Source organism: Vanessa atalanta, chromosome 10 (assembly GCF_905147765.1).
Source record: "Vanessa atalanta chromosome 10, ilVanAtal1.2, whole genome shotgun sequence".
In the NCBI taxonomy this organism is placed as follows: Eukaryota; Metazoa; Arthropoda; class Insecta; order Lepidoptera; family Nymphalidae; genus Vanessa; species Vanessa atalanta.
In genome coordinates, this window is record NC_061880.1 from 7,920,708 (window position 1) to 7,942,710 (window position 22,003).

Below are 22,003 nucleotides of genomic sequence, written 5' to 3' on the forward strand. Positions count from 1 at the left end.
TCTACCAACGTATATTAGAACAGCGTGATGGAATAAATCAAATCTTCTTCTCCAAGATGACACACTTCTCTTACAGACTGTGACTTTAATATAAATTAATTATATAATCAAATAAGTTAATTTCACAAATAAATTATAAATCTACAAAATATTATAGGTCATACATGATCAGCCAAAATAAAATTAAAAAAAAAATAACACCTGACCATTTGTGCCGGCATTTATCAAATGATGTAATCCAATAATCGAACAAATATATTCGAATGAATGGATCAGAATTCGCAATGTCTGGTGAAAGTTGATGCGTCTTGCTCGACCCAAAACTATTTCCTACTTTAACTCATTTTTAGTAAACATGCGATTCTTAAATGAGGTTGCCATTTATTGTTATCAGATGATTAATTTTACGGCAATTTTAATATTAAATTTTCACTTAAATACTCGTCGGGACGGTTTTGCAAAAGCAATTTTATATTTAATGTGATAAAATATTACGAATGAAACCCGAGTCTTGTCGCAATAAATGTAGTACGGTAGGTTTCTTTGTTCTTATAAATTATCTTTAAAATGGCAGAGAATGGTACCCCTAAATAGGTCAAAGGTCCTTGAATTGTCAGATTAGAACGTAAAATCGTCAACGTACTCTGAGCCAAACACAAACGCCTTTTTGATCGAGTACGCCTTCTAAGTTATAAAATCTAAGTGACAAAAGTCATATGATCGCCAATGATTAAAAATTGCGATAGGTGCGTTAATTATAGGGAAATCGATTCAGTGAAACGGAAAAGTATTATTACAAAAGATTTACATACTTAAAATTACCATCAGTGTTCCAAATTTAAATTAATTTGTATGTATATTTCTTGCCCATGTTATAAAATTAAATTTCCCAATTCCTAAAGTCAATACTTTTTTCTTGGGCATGGTATTCGTTACTATTATATATTTTCCTAATGAACAAAGAATTAGGTTTTAACTAGTTTTATCCCTTTTAAAATAAACATTTATGAAAAATAGTTCGCGCAGTCCATTTTATAATCCTATCATCGTTTTCGTAATAAACTTAAAATGTTACGTGTAGAAATCACCAGTTGCTAAATATATTATATATGGGTAGATAAATATTACATGATTGTATGAGTCGTTTTCATTAGATAAATCAATAAGTGTGTTTATTTATGATGTTAAAAATACCAATGAGTTGGTTTTACAATTGTTAAATAAGGATCCGTAATTATCTTTCGGGTTCTAATATTAAAAGTTACTTGAATATAGGTAGGTTTAAGCCATCAGTTTGTAAATTGAATATAATAAATTCAAAATAACCATACAGATCATAAATATAAGAAACTTATTACCTAGTTCCTTATCTTGTAATTTTTTTTATTTAACAAATTAAGTTAAAAAAGTGATCAAGACTTCTGAATTAAATGCCTTAACATTTTCCAAACCCGGCTAAAGCAATATATATTTTGGAGTAAAAGTGCAAAAACCTTTATTTTTAACGAAGCTATAACCTCGTCTTATTACACCACTAGTGACAGGAGGGCTGGTAAAAAATAATTATATCTGTATATATATTATTTACAGAGTGCACAAATTATATTAAAACAATCTGCTTATTGTATATGTTTACATAATTTTTAGGTAACTAATGGTAACTTAAGTTAAGGTTGATGTTTATCTTTTTTACGACCAATGGTAATCAGAAGTCGCGTGGTAATGCTATAACAATAAAATACAATAGCTCGTTACGATCAAAGAGACAAAACAGTCGGTTAGTTTATTATGTGAGTGGCACTTTCACACCATCTCACTATCAACATATAAATGTATATGTGATGGGCAATGTTTTGCAATAACACTACATAATTGAATATTCGCAAAGAGTAATATCTAATGGAAATGGCACGTCGTACTCGCGTGTGCGATCAGTGGCTTTAATTGTTACAGCAGCTTCCAAAATTTTGAGAATAGGCTGCAAACATAATTTGTATTTTTTTTGGAAAACTGTTGGAAAAAGGGAATAGTTCTTACTCTGTATGCAAGATTTGACTTGCAAGATTGCAAGACAAATAAAAATAATGGAATACTTTTATTCTTAAGAACATTACTTGTAAAATTAGCTAATGAATAATACCAATTAGTGAAAGAAATAACACGGTGATTATTTTAAAGTCTTGCGTGACTTTATTGTATTAAAAACTTAATGAATTAAAAAAAATGGTTAAACCGTTTAGTAGCTACGATGCCATCAGACATACACGGAGATACATAAGTTAATTTTATTACTTATATCTCACTTTTTGTATCGGGGTTTTAACCATCCACTGGTACACCACATCAACATATACGTAATCTATTGAAATATCCCACTTCTAATATCCACGTATACTCTTTGTACTAAATATTCTCAATCGAATTGATCATCCCCACTTGTGACGCGATTTGTAGAGTGACCATAAAGCAAAATTTATAAAAGAACTTTTATAATTCCATATAAAGTTTCTAGCCCTTTTCCATCTTTAGGGGTAGAATATTCAAAAATCATTTCTTAATAGACATATATGACCGAATTGAATCCTACTCGGAAAACATTATTTGTGACTCCAGAAGTTTCGACTCGGACATGGTAAATCAACGTATCTCTAGGTAGCATAAAACGCTTCCCGCCGTCTCTACGATTAGATTTTTCAAACTGTAAAACGGTTTTTAATGTTGTTTTCATCAATAAACAGAGTGTTTAATGAGGAAGTTTATATGACAATACATGCATATTATATTAGAGAAAAGCCGAGAATTTAAATTTTCATAGCCGGAAAGAAGAACAACTTTTTATGTTTGTTCTTTAATCTAAAAGTTGTATATAAGCTAAGGGATAGACCCTTAGTTTATATACAACTTTTAGATTAGGTAGCATGAAACGCTTCCCGCCGTCTCTACGATTAGATTTTTCAAACTGTAAAACGGTTTTTAATGTTGTTTTCATCAATAAACAGAGTGTTTAATGAGGAAGTTTATATGATAATACATGCATATTATATTAGAGAAAAGCCGGGAATTTAAATTTTCATAGCCGGAAAGAAGAACAACTTTTTATGTTTGTTCTTTAATCTAAAAGTTGTATATAAACTAAGGGTCTATCGCACCCGTATGAAGCCGGGACGGGTTGTTAGTATTTTATAAAGAATATATAGTTAAATATCTACTTATAATCAGCTTGGCAACTGTATACGTTTTGTATTTACTAATGTACTGAGTAGAACTATTGATTAAATAATTATCATATATTTAATTAATTTTACAAAAAAAAAAAACATTACGAACAAGTTATATGTGAAAAGTAATCGAAATATAAGATATTTTTTAAGGCTTATGAAAACAATGTTTTAGTTTAGTGAAACATTTATGGTCACCCCAGTGGCCCGTTAAGTGTCGTGGTCATATTCGTAGGTCAGTTCAGCGCGGGTCGAACTTTCCCATGCCTTTATTCTGACTTGATTTCTTATTCGTACGTCATTTATCAAATTCCTTGTTGACTCACCAATAAAAAAATCAACATATATTTTCATACAGGACATTAAATTTTAGTTCCCAAAATTGCTGACATATTGATGATATAAAGAATGATTAATATTACTTAGAGTACCAATGCCTATGGGCGGTAGTGACGACTTATCATCAGGTGGTTCATTTCTTCGTGGTAAGCTTTGCGCAAGCCCGTCTGGGTAGTTACCACCCACTCGTCAGATATTCTACCGCCAAACAGCATTACTCAGTATTGTTGTGTTCCGGTTTGAAGGGTGAGTGAGCCAGTGTAACTACATGCACAAGGGACATAACATCTTGGTTTTTAAGGTTAGTGGCGCATTGGCGATGTAAGGAATGGTTAATATTTTTTAAAGCGTCATTGTCTATGGCGGTGGTGACCACTTGCCATCAAGTGGCCCATATGCTCGTCCGCCAACCTTTACCATAAAAAAGTTGGTTCATTTGCCAGACAACAAAAAAATGTTGTCAAATTTTGCATAAATTGTTTAAATTGCCTCCTGCGCTCTCAGTTACTTTATTATTAATTAGTTAATTTATTATAATTATTAAAACTTTTTTTTCTGTCGTTTGACATTATATAAAATTTACTTCTACTAAACATTAAACAACACTAGACTTAAATCTATTACTTCTTAATAGAAGCAAGTTTGTTTTTATCTGTTATCGCTCATATCTAAAAATGGTGTTCATTGAACTATCAATTTATTGCACCTGAAAGGTGAACTTTATATATAAAATTCACCAATTTTTGCCGTCTATCGATAACTAGTGCGGCGCCACTTGCATTTACATTCCGATTTATTATCATCGATATTCAAACAAAGTCCTAGGTATTACGGAATTTGCGTTGTTACGATACTGTTTGAAATATTACGTCAAGTGAAATATCGCTATTTATCGTGTCTCGTTGATTTATATTAGGCGATTACCGATTGCAATGAATGCGCTTATTTAATTTATAACGGTACAAACTTGCAGTATTTGTTAATTCAATTAAGAAATATGTGTTAGATAATATTCTATGGATATTTGTAATTTTAAATAAGGGACGAAAGAATCTTGTTCTTTTTAAATTTACCAAGATGAAGTCAATAGAAGACACAAAAATTTGTAATAAAGCAAGAATTTGTAATATGAACTTAGAAAACATGATTTCCGTTAAAATGAAAATAACGAAAAACGTCAAAATGTAATTTATTTCGTCATATTTTAAAGTGCCAATCAATAGTAAGATTTATGCTAGATATAAACAAAGTGAGCACATCGCGTCTGTACCAAGCAAGTCACGGCTAGCTATTAACAACAGCTTGGGAACTGGGGCAAGTGAGCGCGATCCACAAACAGCCCGCGGACTATAGTCTAAAGGATAATTTATTTGTGATATACCGTCTCGCCAATGGCACACTTCATTGGATACCCTACGCGGAAGTCCAGATAAAATACTTACAAATTATACTAATACTACCATATCGAGGCCAGCTTTTGTTGAATTTAATGGACTTATATTGAGTTAAGTTTTAGTATTCGTCCGATATACGATACGATGTTTAAAGTAGAGAAATCAATTTTCGAATATGTCGAATTCAAAAAGATTTTTAATCTAGAGAATTGCAATTGGCTTTTGTTGCGATTCATTTACAGATCAGCTATCATCTATACGATCACAATAGCCGTGTTTTATGCCGTCGCAGTCGGTACTCCGATAGCAATACTATAAGGAACAATAAATAGTGAAAGTGTGTTTAGTTCAAGAATTTCGATGGAATCAATGAAGAAATTCTATTAAATTCGGATCAGGTATACTTTAATACTTTCGTTGCCAAGATGATAATGTAGACTCAATACGAGACTCGACTCTTTATTGTATTCAATGGACAATTAATATCCTATTGCCTGCCTAATGATTACCTCGTTGGTCTTGTGGGGAATGGTTAATGTTTCTTATAAAAGAAACAGCTTATAAGCTTGCATATCTCGAGGTCCTGATTTTAAAAACAGTGTTGCGTTTACAGTCCTAAGTTATTTAGTTTCAGAAATCAGAGTAGAAGCAGCGTTAACTCTGCTAACTTTATGATTTCGGATGAAGTTGGTAGAGTTAACACTCTGTATTTCAGAAAGCAAGTGATGCCGTTATTCCTGCTCTTGGAATTCCTGAGCGTTTTTCATCCAATTATCAGAGTGCAAGGAATACAGAGTGGTGCTGTCCGTACACAGAATCGGACAAAAGACCGAACCGAGGAATACGTCTTCAATGTTTTGTTTATGAATTATCCAATACCGGTAACGAGTACTTATCAGTGGTGTCAAGATGAATTACAGAACATTAAATATGCTGTTCTACTAGTGACCTATGTTTCACGACTCGGGAGTCTTTCTCGATTATTGAATGTTCGAATCGTAGCTGCGTGAGTTACATTAGATATTACAAGGATACGATTGCGATTCGAATAATTCGATGTGACATTTTGATTGCGAAATCAGTTGAGACGTCACGACATTTTATTATTGTGCTGATTGGTCATTCAGAGAAAATAGCTAGGCAGAAAATAGTTTCATCAACTACACAAACACAAGTAATGTGTCGAACCACTAAAAGATTTCGATTAAACAATATGTATGTTACTTAATAAGTAAGAGAGTGCCTTACTAGAAGAGCTTAAATTCTTGACAAGAATAAAATATATGAATTCATCAGCGAGTTTCTAAAATGGTTCTATAATATAAAACCTTTGTTTTTATTCTTTCTTTACAACTTATTAACCTTTATGTATAAAAATATGTTGGTATAATAGGCACAAAAACTCACGAATAATGTACTTACAGTACATTACAATGTAGTCGTGTCGTGTTCCAACTATGAATGTGCGGATTCCTTGATACTGATCAATATTTGATCAGCGAAAGCCAATTGAAAGGCAAGGAGGGTCATCGCGATAGTACAAACAGACAGACGGGATCTATCTTGCATTGAATGTACAGAAATATCTCGATTGATTAAAAGCTATGCAACCGATTAATACTATAAAATACCTCCACAGTTTATGGATGGATGGAGCAGTAATGTAGACGGTGAAGGTAACAGTTTTAGTTCGTCTTGATCCGTTTCATCTATTCATTGTTGTACAATATGAGACACATAAGTAATAGAACGATTATCAAAGGATTTGTTCTATTACTTTTGTGGCTCATGCCTAAGGAAAGAAAACTTTGTATCATTTTTTGGTTCTTATTACTCTGTAAATGATAGTGTGTTCAAAAGATAAAATACTCATAAATGACCTTTGAAAAATACGAGGAAAAGAAAGTAAGTACAACAAATACAGTTTCATAAGTCTCGTAATAAGTGTTACTGCTTTACATAATAATATTTAATTTCACTTACGTAATAGTAAAAAGTAAAATATAATCAATATATAATTTAAAGTAAATACAGTAAAAAACTAAGCATAAAAGTAACTTCGTTGTCCGTCGGTACTAATCCAGTTGTACTATAAAGTTCGTCCCATCTATAAGAATCGTGACGAATAAAATAAAATGACAAAAGGGCACCAAAATGCTACTAAAATGTAACAATCCATCATCCTAAAATTTTGATTTTGCTGGCTGGAAACAAAACCATGCAAGCAATTAAAAAAAAAACTTTGAAACGAAACAAAATATACACCAAAAGGGACTTCACAATACACCTGTGCACGTGGTGACTTGGATATTTTGGAAATAAAATCTTGATACTTTTCGACACCATCGGTATTATATACCAGCAACATTTTCCATCCACATTTTCCAATTCGTTAAGCACTTAAAATTTCCCTAGAAAGTTAACCAGCCCAGTGTTTGCGGTGAACACATTGCGGGTCCCGTTTATGAAATTACCATCTTCGGCCAAACTGCCTTTCACCTGTTTTAAGCTTATCACAATAAAAGTTTATTTCTATTAGTGGTGGTTATCGTAGTTATTTAATTAATTTTGAATATTTAATAGATATTTACTTGTATTTAAAATAATTAATTGATAAGGTTAACAACACTCAGATGTGTAATTGTTTTTCTAATAAAACTGGACACTGGCACTACGAGTATTAAGCAATCCTTACATTGGTTATGCACTTCTATGCTAGGCAAATGAAATGTCCTTAATTGTAATTCCACTGGCTCACTCTTCCTGCAGAATGTGTAATGTAATATACATATATTGACGGTCGAATAATTAATAAGAGATGAGTAGCCTCCCAAACACTCCTGCATTAAGTCTTATTTCGTAAATAGTAACACCTTTGTATGTCACGTTTGTAAACGAGGCATACACAATATACATACCTCACAGTTGTTACAGTTTTATTATGTATATTGCCAATAATTATGGAATAATAATAATGTTATGGAATGCTTGTATAATTTTATGAGGTACATTTAGAAGTTAATAAAATTAATTACAAACCGGGAAACATGCAATGACAATCGTTTACTTAACAGGTTTTGTTACATAGTTTATATGTATCGCAATTTATATTAACCTGCTATTATCATATTATAATATATACAGTTATTGAAGTACTTAATCAAGTTATAATATTATTATTTTGTTTCAGGCTAAAGAGAAGAGCAACCGAGAAGGTTTGAAAACAGATATACAACATCGAAAAGAAAGCTTTTATCGGGTGAGATATCTTGTTTATAAAACAATACATAAAATATGTTATATGTTTATAACTATTACATGGTTCTAACTCGTATCTGACGTGAAAAACTGTGGGGATAATTTGAAGTGCTCCTTTTTATGTTTTTTTTTTGGAAAACGTCACATATACTAGCGATGTCCTCGAATGTGACGTGAATACTAATACTATAATACGATTTATTTTTAAAGTATTACATTAGAGCCCTATGATAACATTTTACATAGGTACATTAACAGCCTGTAAATTTCCCACTGCTGAGCTAAGGCCTCCTCTCTCTTTGAGGAGAAGGTTTGGAGCATATTCCACTACGCTGCTCCAATGCGGGTTGGCGGATACACATTTGGCTGAATTTCGTTGAAATTAGACACATGCAGGTTTCCTTACGATGTTTTCCATCACCGCCGAGCACGAGACGAATTATACACATAACACAAATTAAGCACATGAAAGTTTAGTGGTGCTTGTCTGGGTTTGAACCCGCAATCATCGGTTAAGATGCATGCGTTCTCACCACTGGGCTATCTCGGGTCTTTCTATTTCAACTTTCTATGATAACAGTGACTAATAAAAGATATTTTTAAGGAGGCCCCGTCGGACGAAGATTCCGCGGTGTCTTCCGCGCCCGCCTCCCTCTCTCCTCAACCGCTCAACGATATGTGGGTAAGTATCACAGAATATAATTTTCATCAGGTTTAGTAAGTGATCGTACAAAGTGCAACACTATATGTATATTATCATTAACAAATATGTAATATATATTTTTTAAAACTAAATCCTTAAGAATTTCTTAAAATAAAGTAATTGTTACTAACATACAAAAAAGATGTATGATACTCTTATATGCACTTCAATCACACTGTACGCTAATACTGCAATAACAATAAATCACGCACTAAGTTTTTCTTTTTTACCCATTATTACTAAAGTATGAATTGTTAATTCAATGAAAAAGCCTTATTATACTCTCTACTGATTGTAGGTAATCAGTGCTGGGTTCCTAAGTTAATCACAAACTGCATTTGGTGGCTGAGCAATGCAAAGATGAAAGTTTAAAATAAAAGGTCACCAAAAAAATTAGCTTTCCAAAAGAATCACAAATTTTGTCCTACGACTTAAAGCGCGGGAGGTGTCGATATCCTCGAAACAATTTCTACATCAAATGCCATCTAAATCGGTTTAACAGTTTAAGCGTGAAGAGGTAACAGATAGTGTTAATTTCGCATTGAAAATATTAGTATAGATTTATTGCCAAGAACACGTATTGTTTTATCTAAGTCGGTTAAGTAGTTTCTAAGTTACATTATAGTAACGCAGCTTACATTAACGCTCTGACATCCGCCCGTTTCCCATTATCTTAAGTTATAACTATTTGACGCACAATATTCATCCTTATGAAAATAATCATTAATTTTAAACGTTTCAAAAATTAAGATCACAATTAATACTTTCCAATAAAAAAATGTACTTTCTTATACGACTTAAAAAAAAGTTTTAAAAGGTCTGTATGATAAAAATTAAATGAGGTTAATATTTAGTCGCCTATTTGGTTGATACTGATGGGTTATAATAATGAATACTTTTCCTATTGATTATACATATATCCATGTGATTATATCTATGTAAATAGGTTAGTAGTTATGATATTATAAGATATCATTTAAACCTACCTTTTAATAAGAATAATTTGTGGTCTTATGTATAACCCAAATTTTATCGAAATATTTTGTAAATATTCATTATGTCTATAGCCACTTATTGTATATCCAATTCTATATATATATATATATATATAAATATGGTGGTAAAATATGGTGTTGCACATACAGAAAGCAAACTTTTGTTTTTATTTATAAAAGAAAAAAAGTATCCAAACAAACTATGAATTTTTTTTTTATTTAATTAAGATTCATCGATACATCGTTTTCAATAAAGAAAGACTGAACCTGTATTATTATTATTTTTATTATTATTTTGTACCATTTTGGAGTGCATGGAATATTTCTAGATGGAATAAATTACTTAACATTTCTTTCTGCGCTAGTGAATAAAGTCTGTAAGATTTTGCTCCGAACAATAAGGTCGTGTTACAAGAAGTCTGGTCTCAATTACACAATTATAACTTAATTAATTTAATAACTATTGTAACGAGTAATATTTATCAATCTCCAGTTTCGCCTGTAGCTTGCAGATTTTAAATAAATTACTTTTTGGTAAAATTAATATATCTGTTTTTTTTTTTTTTTTTACTGAAATTCATTGCTTCCGTAAAATCGTTTGGAGTATTTTTCGTATTGTTTATTTTTTTTTAATTAAAAATGTTCTAATTTACTCCGCCAATTAAGCGTAAAGCTATGTTAATAATCGACTTATGGGGGTCGACTAATCCCCAAGATAGAATCTTCAACTTATAATAATAGGCGGCACAAAATTTATTGGTTATATTTTAAATTAATATATATCTATCTTAATATGTAATGTTGACTAGATGTGAGGAATTCGGAACCTCATGGCCTTGAAATATCACAAGAGCATCGCTCACACCGCTAATGTCATTATTGCGATATGAGCATGTCACCCACTAAACTATTGGCGCTTGTATCTTGCGTCACTGCTCCATTGTTGTGTAGGGTGACAACGCCGAAGTGGAATTATAAGAAAAAAATACTTAAATATTAAATTTCTCATATTAAAAATATAAATTTAAAAGTAAATGTTTGTGTGTTTGAGCGCACGTTTTAAAGACATCTACCAGTCCGATTTAAAAAAATATTTTTCCGTTAGATAGCTCCAGTCGAGAAAGGTTATGAGCCTTGTTATTTCTCCTTTGACCCAAAGGGACGTACAATAGCAGTAAATAGGAGTGAAACTACGCGACCTGCTTGTACCATATAATCGAAATTGAACAATAATTGTTATCTTATAATTGTACAGTTACCATAATTAATTCGCGTAACCTTTTCCCATGTGCTTGGTCGATAATGGCTCTTAATTAAAATTCCCTTTATTGGCTTTTACGACACTCATTGATTAGATTTGCTTGGCTCTATTCTATTCAATACAATTCGCACAGTCTAATTATACACTAGAGAGGAACCGTAATTTTTTAAATTAAGCAACGTATACTGAGTAGAGAGTATTTGCATTTATGAATTAAATCGTAGCATAAATCACACCTTTAGAAAGTCTCCAACCTTGAATGTCCCGTGCTAATCGACATCACGGTGCCCTCAGTCATGCGGGCAGTGCCGGAGCGCGGCGGAGCGGGCGGCGGCGGCGGCGCGCGAGTGCACGCGGCTCGCGGACGCGCTGCGCGACGCTCGCGACCAACTCGAGCTCATGGAGTTCAGACTACTCGAGTTAGAAGACGCCAGCCCTGATAAGGTACGATCGAGATGTGCAGTGTGTTTGTTTTTAAAGTTTTGTGACATGTGCTTTAAGAAACAAAATATGTTTATCGGTTTTTGTGATAAAATGTATTGATTTTTCATTTTTAATTCTGTGAAGATTTTATTTTTCATTATGACAAGTTTAAATGTTTACTATGAAAAACGTATGTGATTTATTAAAACAACAATTATATTCAGTTAAATTAAATAAAACGGATAGTATATTGATTAATCACATACTACTTTTTTTAAAGTAACTTTATTATTGTCATTAAAGGCCATTGTTTAAATAAGTGATTTGTTCAATAAACCTCTACGTTGAAGGTTTTGACCGTCGAAGCGATAACTGCGTAATTGAGTAGTTATTTGTATAAACTTGGATATTTTAGCTGATCATTTGTTAGTTAATCTACACTCTTAAGAATTACAATAAACCCAGATTTCACTTCATCCAGATTTTGTGCTAAGATTTTAATATCATTCAAGTTTTAATTCACATGTTATTATTTATTGTCATTATTTGTAAATTGTTACTAATAAACTATAACAGACAGTTCCTTGGCTCATTAGTTAAGACGTTACAGGAAATATCGATATTTAAATTAATAATTACTTAAATAATGATCAAACAAGGGTCGTATAAAATTACGTTCTATTAAACAAAGTGGCAATAAATGGCACACTTTACAGCCAAAGCCATTGGCAAAAGATCATTTTCCGAATATTATTAAAGTGACCTATAAGACCATTTTCTTGTCACTCAGTACACTCAAACTCTTAAGGTGATTCAACAAGTGCTTCTGATACTAAACAAACCAAATATACAAAGCGTTCGTCATCCTTACTTCCTGCAAGACCTGCATATTTAATACGTTACATCTGTTGTGTACCTTATGGGGAAACTATTTCTACTAACGTCAAGTGAATAGAATTAATCTTGAAGTAATTTCATAATGGAATAATACTCTAATACTAGTGTTCCCTCTGGTTATTGTTTTATCAATGCTAGATGTTAGCTCCTCGGTTGAAACTAAATTGTTTTTACCTTTAACCAATTTGTTAAAATCTTTGATTAGTTTCGCTTCAAGTCACACTGCTTCAAGAGTCGCGGTAACTTTAAAATAGTATTATCGATTTAAATATACATCTCTTCATTCGTATTATCTGATATATATGTAAGTATATATAAAGTCTCATTGCTATGTGTACTTGATACCTTGGTAAGATGTAAATAATCACATGCTATTTTATAAAAGTCGGCAGGTGTTAGTATTGTTATTACTCTTTTTCTCCAATGAATAAATAAAATTAATGATTTTTCTATGTTCGTTCGCTATGCGTTATTAACTCATTCATGCGATTGTGATGAAAATTAAGTTAGATGTTCAACGAAAAAATCAAGCGCCAACTTTTTTTTTAATTTCTTAATATGTAACTTCATAACCATTTCATTCAAACCCTTATTCTACGCTTGCGACGCCTGTTCGGTTAGCTTACACTTAAAGCAAATTTTAATGATTTATGACTTAAACATGATTGAACTGTTATTGTCTTACATTGCGAACAAAATTAAGAGGATATTAAAGTTCATGTTGCCTATGTCGTGTATCTAGATCGATTGAAAGTCTTAGTCTCAAATACGACAAATTAGGTATATAATCTACATATATGTAATTATTTATTTCTCCACGAGGTTTTGCGTCCGTGCCTTTTCGTATTAAATGTGTATAGCTTCGTTACACTCTTATTAAAAATGAATTGTTTATAACGCCTTATAGTAAGGAAGGTACGATTTAAATTTATGAATGATGATTCTATAGACTTTTTTGATTAAAATTTTGTATGTCCAAGTTCTATACAAGAAATATATGCCAATATGTTTGTTGACAGATATGTTTATGGAAAAATTCATGTTTTTTATTTGTTTACTTGTAGAGCGGAGGTCACGTTTGAGAATCTTAGCATATTCAATAGAAATGAAAGGATATTTACCAAGGTTGCAGGAAGTTTATCTCGTTAACCATTATTGTAAGAGATTGTTTTCGAATAGTAATAAAAAAATACTTAGTATTTTTTCCACTCGTCTTAACTAATTAAAAATTGATTGAGATAATCTGTGATCTGTATAATTGTGAATATTATATTTTGTAACAAACATTTGCATATAACATTATCAACATTTGACGAATCCTTTGTCACATTTTTTAAGATAGATATTTCGAGTAGATTTAATATATAAATATTTTTTAAAAATTCTAGACTTGAATTCAATCTTGCTCAATTTAATTAATGATCACGATGTTTCAATGATTTAAACTTCTCTTAAACTGAAGTTTGTTGTTGTATCTTAGATCGCTCAAATGTTGTTTTTGAAGATTTTTGTCAATTATTTATCAACTTTAATACTTGTAATTATTTTTAAAATCTTATTGACATATTACTAGTTGCAACTGCCTTTACGACATTTCTTATACTAGTTTTATTTCCAATATCCTGTTGTGTCGTATCTAATAAACATACCTAAGTACCAAGTCTTAGTAAGTTACGTCTGTTACTTAATCTAGGTCAAATTTATACATTATTAATCATCGTAATAATTATAACTTAGTTTTTAATTATTACGTTCATACAGGCAAAGAAAAAATATATCCATAAAAAATTTAATTACAATATTTTTTTAACATCAACTACTTCAATGACTGCCTACTTTAAACGATTTCCGCGAGCAAGTAGTAATCTGACGTCATAACGCACGAAGACGTACAGTTTTGGTCGCTAGCGTTTCCTCTTTCCGTTTGAACGCAATTAAAGTCTATTTATGCACTGACTTGGTACCGTAATCCGTATCAAATGCTTCGCCAAAACTTATCTGCTGTATTACTAAACCGTATTCATACATACATCATTTAAGTTCTATAAGAAATTGGTTTATTTTATGTTTTGGAAAATTAGTAAATTTTTGGATGTTGCTAAACATGTTTTTATGTTAAACTATTATTGTGAACCCGTTCAATAGTTTTCCGTTTAAACGCTAAGCTAAAATTGATTCAATTATTATTTATTTTAAAAAAATATTTTAATATTATAAACAATGCTTTAACAACATTGAGTTCGAATATTATTTACAATATATTCTAAGAAAGCCTATTTAAAACCATATTGTTGTCGTGAAAGAAGATTACGCATTTCTATGGCTGTATTCTGTTACAAATACTCAGTGAAGTGTAATTGACTGTTGGTAATCGGATCGTTGTGATGTAATATATTGTTCCTTATAAACTTTTATAGACTTTTTTCCAAATCTCAATTCCCGAAATGAGACATTTGTTGCACAAACGACATAGTAAAAAAAAAAAAACATTTTATACATTACTATTTTCTTCTTGTAATTAATATTATTTCGTCACGTCTAGTTAATTAAACAGTTGCGTTAAAACAAACCATTTCACGGCTTACGCCCGCGCGCAGTTGTTGATATTTTTCTACGAAGCGGCCTCTCGCCGTCTAAGGAGATTTGAGATCTATATCAAACGAGAAACAGCCGCGGTGTTTTGTAACATTTGTATTCATAATCAAATTATCTTAATGCTAATACCATACATAACAATACCTTTTAAAGGCCTTTGAATTATGTGGGCTGGATAACCACTGCCGAAAATAGTAAGGCCTGCGCGACTCGTGTGTACCGAAAACAAAGCGATCACATCATTTATTACTTGAAACTTAACATACATATACGTGGCCACATTATAATTGTGCAAAAATTTAGATGGGTCGTAGATTTTCAATCTGGAGATTTATTAAGGTCGTTAAGTTCCTACGCTATGGTTGCACTGACGAAACCATGTCTTATAATGTTAATATTTTTATTTAAATGATTTATTTTCTTTCAGGGTGCTAGGGACAACCTAACAGACTCAGATTCGGGCTGCGTGTCCCCCGGCTCCCGGATAAAGGACTCAGCGTCCCCAGAACTCAAACGAATGGACTCCGGTTACAAGTCCCCCCACACGCCCAGCAGTCCCTGCAATCCAAGAAGACATCTTACAACATCGCACGATGACTTCAAGGATGACTTCGCCAAAGCTCAAGTACTAGCCGACAGCTTAGATAGAAATTCAGACACCAGTGACTCGTTGAAAAGTAATCCCGTCAAAGATCATTTGGAACAGATGATTTTGAATGCGGTTTCGGCGGAGGACAGGAGCTGCTTGGAGCAGGTTTTGATGATGCTCTACAATTTCCAAGCGTTGAGCAGTTCTGTTAGTGAAGATGAATGCTATCAGGTATGCAATATTAATTGATTTTACTTCCTTGCACTTATTTATTTATTTTAATTATTTTTAAATTAAATAATAAGGTACTATTAAATAAAGAAAAAAATATATAAAATTAACGTGTCATTAGTGTCAAAGTCAATCATATTAAAAAAAGCAATAATGTAGTACTAAAATAAATAAATTAAAATTTCCAGACGAAACCGAGAAGAATATGTGATCTGAGATTAAAATCCGAAATCGACATTCCATCGCACAAAACCCACAAAGCGATAGCAACTGTCACACCGTACCAGCAAAAGGGTTACAAATCTGAATCCTTAGAAAGTCTATGCGAAGAAAGAAAACCAAGCAACATCTTACAGGAAAGCGGTATATTCGAGGGCGTGGAAACTGAATCGATCGGTACTCAGACGGAAATAAACGAAAGTTTTGAATGTAGCGGCGAATTGAACACTGAAATACAACGACTGAATAGTATAAGGGAAAAATTAGAGAAACAAGGTGTTAGGAATAGGACGCTTAATACTAAAGAGGATGGAGATAGCCTAGAATGCAAATGTGTTAAACTGGGAAAGAAACACAAACAGTATTACGAGAGGAGGCTTAAGTTTTTGGAGGGAAAGATATCAATATACGAAGCAGCACAGGATGTTAAGCAAGCCAAGCTAGCACAGAGGTTGCAGACGGAATTTCTACTGGAGAATCGAATACAAGTAAGTGCACAGTTCATTATATAAACGACTAAATTCTCTTTTAAATACTTTTGTATCTTAAATTAATTATAAACCTACGCACGACGTATATTACGACGCTATATTCGTGATTTATTAGCTATGCTGATAAATGGTTTTTCACAAAAAACGAAGCTAGTAACTGTTAGATATGTGGGATTTTACTTTGCATAGAAAATACGGGTTAACTTTGCTTACTCGAAAACTAGATATAGTCAGTGTGATTAGGTACCATATTATGAGTAACTTCTTTTTACGCCATTATATGTGATTCGTATTACGTTATCCTTATTAGCTTTCCATGGTGCTTCTAGAACATTCTCTATTAATTAGCGTTATAGCTACTTGTCAGAATCCGAGTTGGTCAATACTAGGACATTAAAAGTGAATATAAAATTTGACAGGTCATAAATATACTACTTTAGAATTGTTAAGGGACATCAGAATTTTCTTCTAGCATGTACTATTCTGGGTCATTCCGATGTAATAATGACATCAGGCACAGTTTTAATATATATAATGTTGTCGAAGTATTAGTAATGGTTTTTGAAAATGACGTAATGTTTTGAAAACAATGCTTAAAGATACTAAGCTTCATTATTTATCATATGCTAATAATATATTTAAAATATTACAGCTACCGGCATATATATATATATAATACAATATGACTCCTTCGCGTCTTTGCAAAACATTATATAGTATTTTCAATTCAATTGTAGTTAGGTATATAATTTATTCGAACAAGTAATGATCAATAATGTTTTAACGGTCTTGTTTATCTAAGTATTGTTTGAAACCTATGAAAAACTTTGCCAGTGAATTGTCATACAATATATTTCAGGTCAATAAAAGATACTTTCGTTTTAAAAAAGAGTTTTCGGTAAAATATCAATAAATAAACTCATATTAAAAAGATTGTCCAAGGTCATACTAGACAAAGAAACATTAATTATTATGGAATAGACATGAATATTAATGAACACAAACACTAATACAAAGGTTTTAACATATAAATAACTCGACAGGAACTTGAATCGCAGCTAACAGACCTTCAAGACAAGTATGAGAGGCTAGAGGAGGACTGTTGTGAATTGGAGGAGATTGAAAATGATACACGCTTACATTGGCAGCAGTAAGTTTTAGTTTTATTCTATAATTTTATTTGGTATTAGGGAGGTCGATAAGCAAAAAGAGTTGTATGGATTTTATAGGAATATTATTGATTTTAGATATTTTCATAGCCATTGTGCCCAAAATATTACTGTCTTATTAACCTTCATACTAACACAAAGTATGGCGAGGATACGGGATGGCAACATCGCTCTAAATATCTAATATAATATAATTTCTATTTCAGGCTTGAAATGGACTACGAGCTCTGTTCAGCGCAGTTGAGAGACATGACGGAACAGAGGGAATGTTCTAGAGCGCAAGCAGAGAGGTTAATGGGAGAACTCGCTAAGAGAGAGTGTACTTTAAAAGCGAGAGAGGTGAGAATTTATTAATTAATGCTACATAATCGTATTCTTATCATCAACCTTCTGCTTAAACTAAAAATAAATCTTTAAATATGAAATAATTTACAACTACTAGATATTGGAAATACTAAACGTGAAATTATTTGATAAAAATGCTTTAAACGAAACAGAATAAAGGAATACAAAACTCCTAAGGATTATGATCGAAATTAGGGTACATGTTAAAAAAAAATTGTAACTTTTAGAATGAATTGCTGACGAGGTTAAATGGCTTAGAAAGGGCTGTTCCAGCCCTCATCGCCTGGAATGTCTTACAAGTTGTTGGAGCGAACATCACGAAAGGAAATCAGGTAATATTTTTCAGTTACTTTAATATTAGAGATAAAATACAAGAGTTATCATTTTATAATGAATATCTATTTTTAAATAAGATTATATACTTGTCAATAATGTAATACATTTTTCATTTACTGATATAGAACACAAGTAATAATAATTGTAAATATATTTTTTTATTATAGCGAGCTCTAATGAACCGAATGGGTAACTTGGGCAATGAAACAAGATCAGGTTTAACAGAAATTAAACATACGGATGGTAATGAATCGAATTGTGGAGCAGTGGTTGTCTGGAACGAAATAAACTCTGGTGTTTCAACAAATGTGAAGATATTGCAGCAGCAGATTTCCAAGTAAGCTTTAAATATTTTTATCGATAAATGCATAAAATCTGATAAATACAATACTAATAATAATAGTTGCGTAACATAATTGCCAATTAATTGCGTAACATAATTATTATTATAAATCTGTTTTTTTAGATTAATTCATGAAAAGAAAGAGATAGAGAAACAAACGTCACAAATAAAGAAGATTCTAGAAACTAGAGTACAAGAACTTGAAGAAGAATTAGAAACTACCAGGCGACAAGTATCTACAGCCGTTTGGGGAGCTGAAATCCAGAAAGACAAAATAGAAGAAAAGATAGATGAATTGGAAGACAAAATTAAAAAGGAGAAAGAAGAGGAGCAGGTACATTTTCTTCTATAATATCCCAAAATAAATCTAAAATAATTACAGACTCGACTTACAAAAATATTATTTATATAGCATACTAAAGAAAATTTATAAGATGATTATTTGAAAACGGTGGCTTCTGATATAAATAATGAAAATACTAGGAACAATAGAAACGCAAACAAACAGAGCGTAGAATAAACATGTTATTATCTCGAGTAATCATTGGCCGTGACAGATTTCTATAATAAATTATCTATTTGGTATACTGATGATGCACCGTAATTATTTCCATGACATATTGATCTGACTTTTTTAAAAAGCACAAAGCAATCGGTAGTTTTTTTTTTTATTTGCTAATTTATTTTCTGTCATAATTGTTATATGAAGTCATTTATCAACAATGTTTTTTAGAAGATTTATTTGAAACAAGTATGACATTGGTCTTATTAATACAATTTATATAATATTAATAATATATTGTAATGCTATTGAGCTCACATTTATATTTAATTATTCTAAAATATTCAAATATTCATATTTAAGTATCACTAAACATGTCAAAATAATGTAGATAGATCGATCGGCAAAAACATAATATTATGAAAATTTATCGAAATGGAGTCGCTAATGCCTTTCTGGGAATTGGTAAAATATAATTATTCTTCAGTTAGTTTATATGTAATTAATGTTAACTTTTTCTTGATAACAATGGAAATCTTCGTTTCTAGCTCCCAATGGACTCTCTAACGAGTAGTAAAATCCGAGCTCTACTCACAACTGAACAGGAACTAAAGAACAGAATAGCAGAGTTGGAGAGAAGAGAAACAGCGTATCTGGAAATGTTGACTCAAGCTGATGACATGTGGGCGGAGATGGAAGGAGGATACAAGAAGAAGATTGAAGAAGCGCAAGCCACAGAGATGCAATTAAATGGAAAGGTAAAAATTCATACTTGTTTATAAACCTTATCCATGTTATTCAACAATTAAAAAAACAATACAAATATGATTTTTTTTAACTTAAATGTAGGTTTAATGAATTAATTTAACAAAAAGAAAACACATAGGCATTTTACTGCTAAAAAGGAAATATCAAGAGGATATTATAAATAAAATGGCTTTTATTTTTTTAACATATTTTACTTCCAAACATGTCAACAGGTAAAAAAACTGGAAACAGAAAGAGACCAATGGAAGAATTGCTTTGAACCACTAAAGAAGAAGCTGCGAGAAGTCGAAGAATCAGAATCTGGCATGAGAATAGCTCTAGAGAAGGCAGAGAGAGATGCAAAAACTCTTAAAGTACAGAATACCAACTTAACTGCGATGTTTGGAAAGGCTGACTCTGATGCGAAGAAAGCCGAATCAACAGTTAAAGCTTTAGAAAGTAAATTTAAGGTAAATTGAAATACGTCACAACTATATCCGATATTTTAATTGAAAACTGCTTAAATATAATGTATGTATATCAAAATAAGATAATAATTAATTACAATTATTTCGTTTGCTCAATTTCAGCGTGAAATCGACCAACTGCGAAAAATGAACAAGCAGCTAGACGAAGATCTGAAGAGTCATAGAGAACTGTCGAAGAAAACTGAAGTTGGTTTTATGGGTGACCTCGAATGTATCAGAAAAGAACTAACCCGGGCGTGCAAAAACAACCAGGAGTTAGAAGTTACTAACAGTGAACTTAAAGAGGAGGTACGTCGTTTTCTTATGTCCGCTGCTTAATACTAATTAATATCAATTAAAGAAACTTATTTTGGGGTAAGGTGGGTTAACTTAAGGAAACAATTTTATAAGCTGCTTTTAATCTAAAATCTCAATCACTGCCTTTTCATTTATTAATTAGTTTACATTTTTGTAAAGTAATTAATATTTACCTTGGATATATCTTCAAATTTTAATGTCTTGATATTTTAGATATAGTAAGTGTTTTTAGTGGGTGTAGAGATTTTGTAGTTTGTTGGTTTTTAACTGTAGTAGTTTGATAAACTTTTAATGCGGGATATAATGCTTATTGGATATTGTTTTAAACTCACTTTTACTCGATAAGTAAATTAAGGAGGAAACTGCAGCTATATTGTATTTTTAGACCACTTTTCCGCTTATAATTGACAACAGCATGTTTGTCGAATGTAAATATTCCGATCGCTCGGTTCACGAAGACAGTGCATGTTTGAACACCTGTGGATAGTGTCCTGTATATATTGCATGGAAACCAGGAAACTCCTTTTAAGAAGACATGTGTTCTAGGTGGAATCTCTGGAAAAGCAGTTAGCGTTAACACAAAAAGCCCTTAACCAGTGTAAGAGGAAATGTGACGATAAGTTAAAGACAATGAGTCACGAGCTGTCTATAAAGACCGAGGAATTAGAGGAGCTACGTAGTGAAACTTTGAGGCAATCTTTCCACGCATCACGTATAGATTTAAAACCGGACAGAACTGAATATGTCGATGAAGGATACTCGATATATACGGCCGTACCAAAGAAGACTGATTATGGAAGGATGCACCACAGTATGAGTTACATAACGTCGGAATCGCGTTGTTCATGCCCATCTATGAGGAGTCAACTAGTCAGCCAACTGATCGAGGATTTGTTCGACCGAATCCATAATACGGTCGACGAAGACCTGACGAGGCTTTGTAAAGAGATCGCTCCAGTTAATGGCAAAGTGACCGCGGAAGCAAAGTCTAAAATTACGAATTACCTCTTAATGGCTATATCTAAAGAGCTTATTAGATCAATAGGAGATGCAGACGCAAAGACCGACAGTGAGGTGAGTAAACATTACTATTTTATAAATTGTGACTAAATTTTAATTTTAACTGCGTTAGATAATGTGTCTAACTTTGACTAATGTTATTT

At 31.9% G+C, this 22,003-nt stretch overlaps 1 protein-coding gene across 3 annotated transcripts in view; it reads left to right on the top strand.

Moving 5' to 3' along the window:
* LOC125066971 (myosin-2) overlaps positions 1–22,003 on the top strand; it is a 124,414-nt gene that overhangs the window by 100,598 nt on the left and 1,813 nt on the right. For 2 of the 3 annotated variants that reach the window (XM_047675310.1, XM_047675312.1), the window contains 14 exons: positions 8,142–8,210; positions 8,814–8,891; positions 11,463–11,612; positions 15,511–15,903; positions 16,092–16,610; positions 17,657–17,763; positions 17,989–18,121; positions 18,355–18,459; positions 18,631–18,800; positions 18,930–19,140; positions 19,857–20,066; positions 20,289–20,525; positions 20,646–20,831; positions 21,387–21,914. In XM_047675310.1, the coding sequence (XP_047531266.1) occupies positions 8,142–8,210; positions 8,814–8,891; positions 11,463–11,612; positions 15,511–15,903; positions 16,092–16,610; positions 17,657–17,763; positions 17,989–18,121; positions 18,355–18,459; positions 18,631–18,800; positions 18,930–19,140; positions 19,857–20,066; positions 20,289–20,525; positions 20,646–20,831; positions 21,387–21,914 (3,096 nt within the window). The remainder of the gene's footprint in view (positions 1–8,141; positions 8,211–8,813; positions 8,892–11,462; positions 11,613–15,510; positions 15,904–16,091; positions 16,611–17,656; positions 17,764–17,988; positions 18,122–18,354; positions 18,460–18,630; positions 18,801–18,929; positions 19,141–19,856; positions 20,067–20,288; positions 20,526–20,645; positions 20,832–21,386; positions 21,915–22,003) is intronic. The other variant, XM_047675311.1, reaches the window with a different exon arrangement.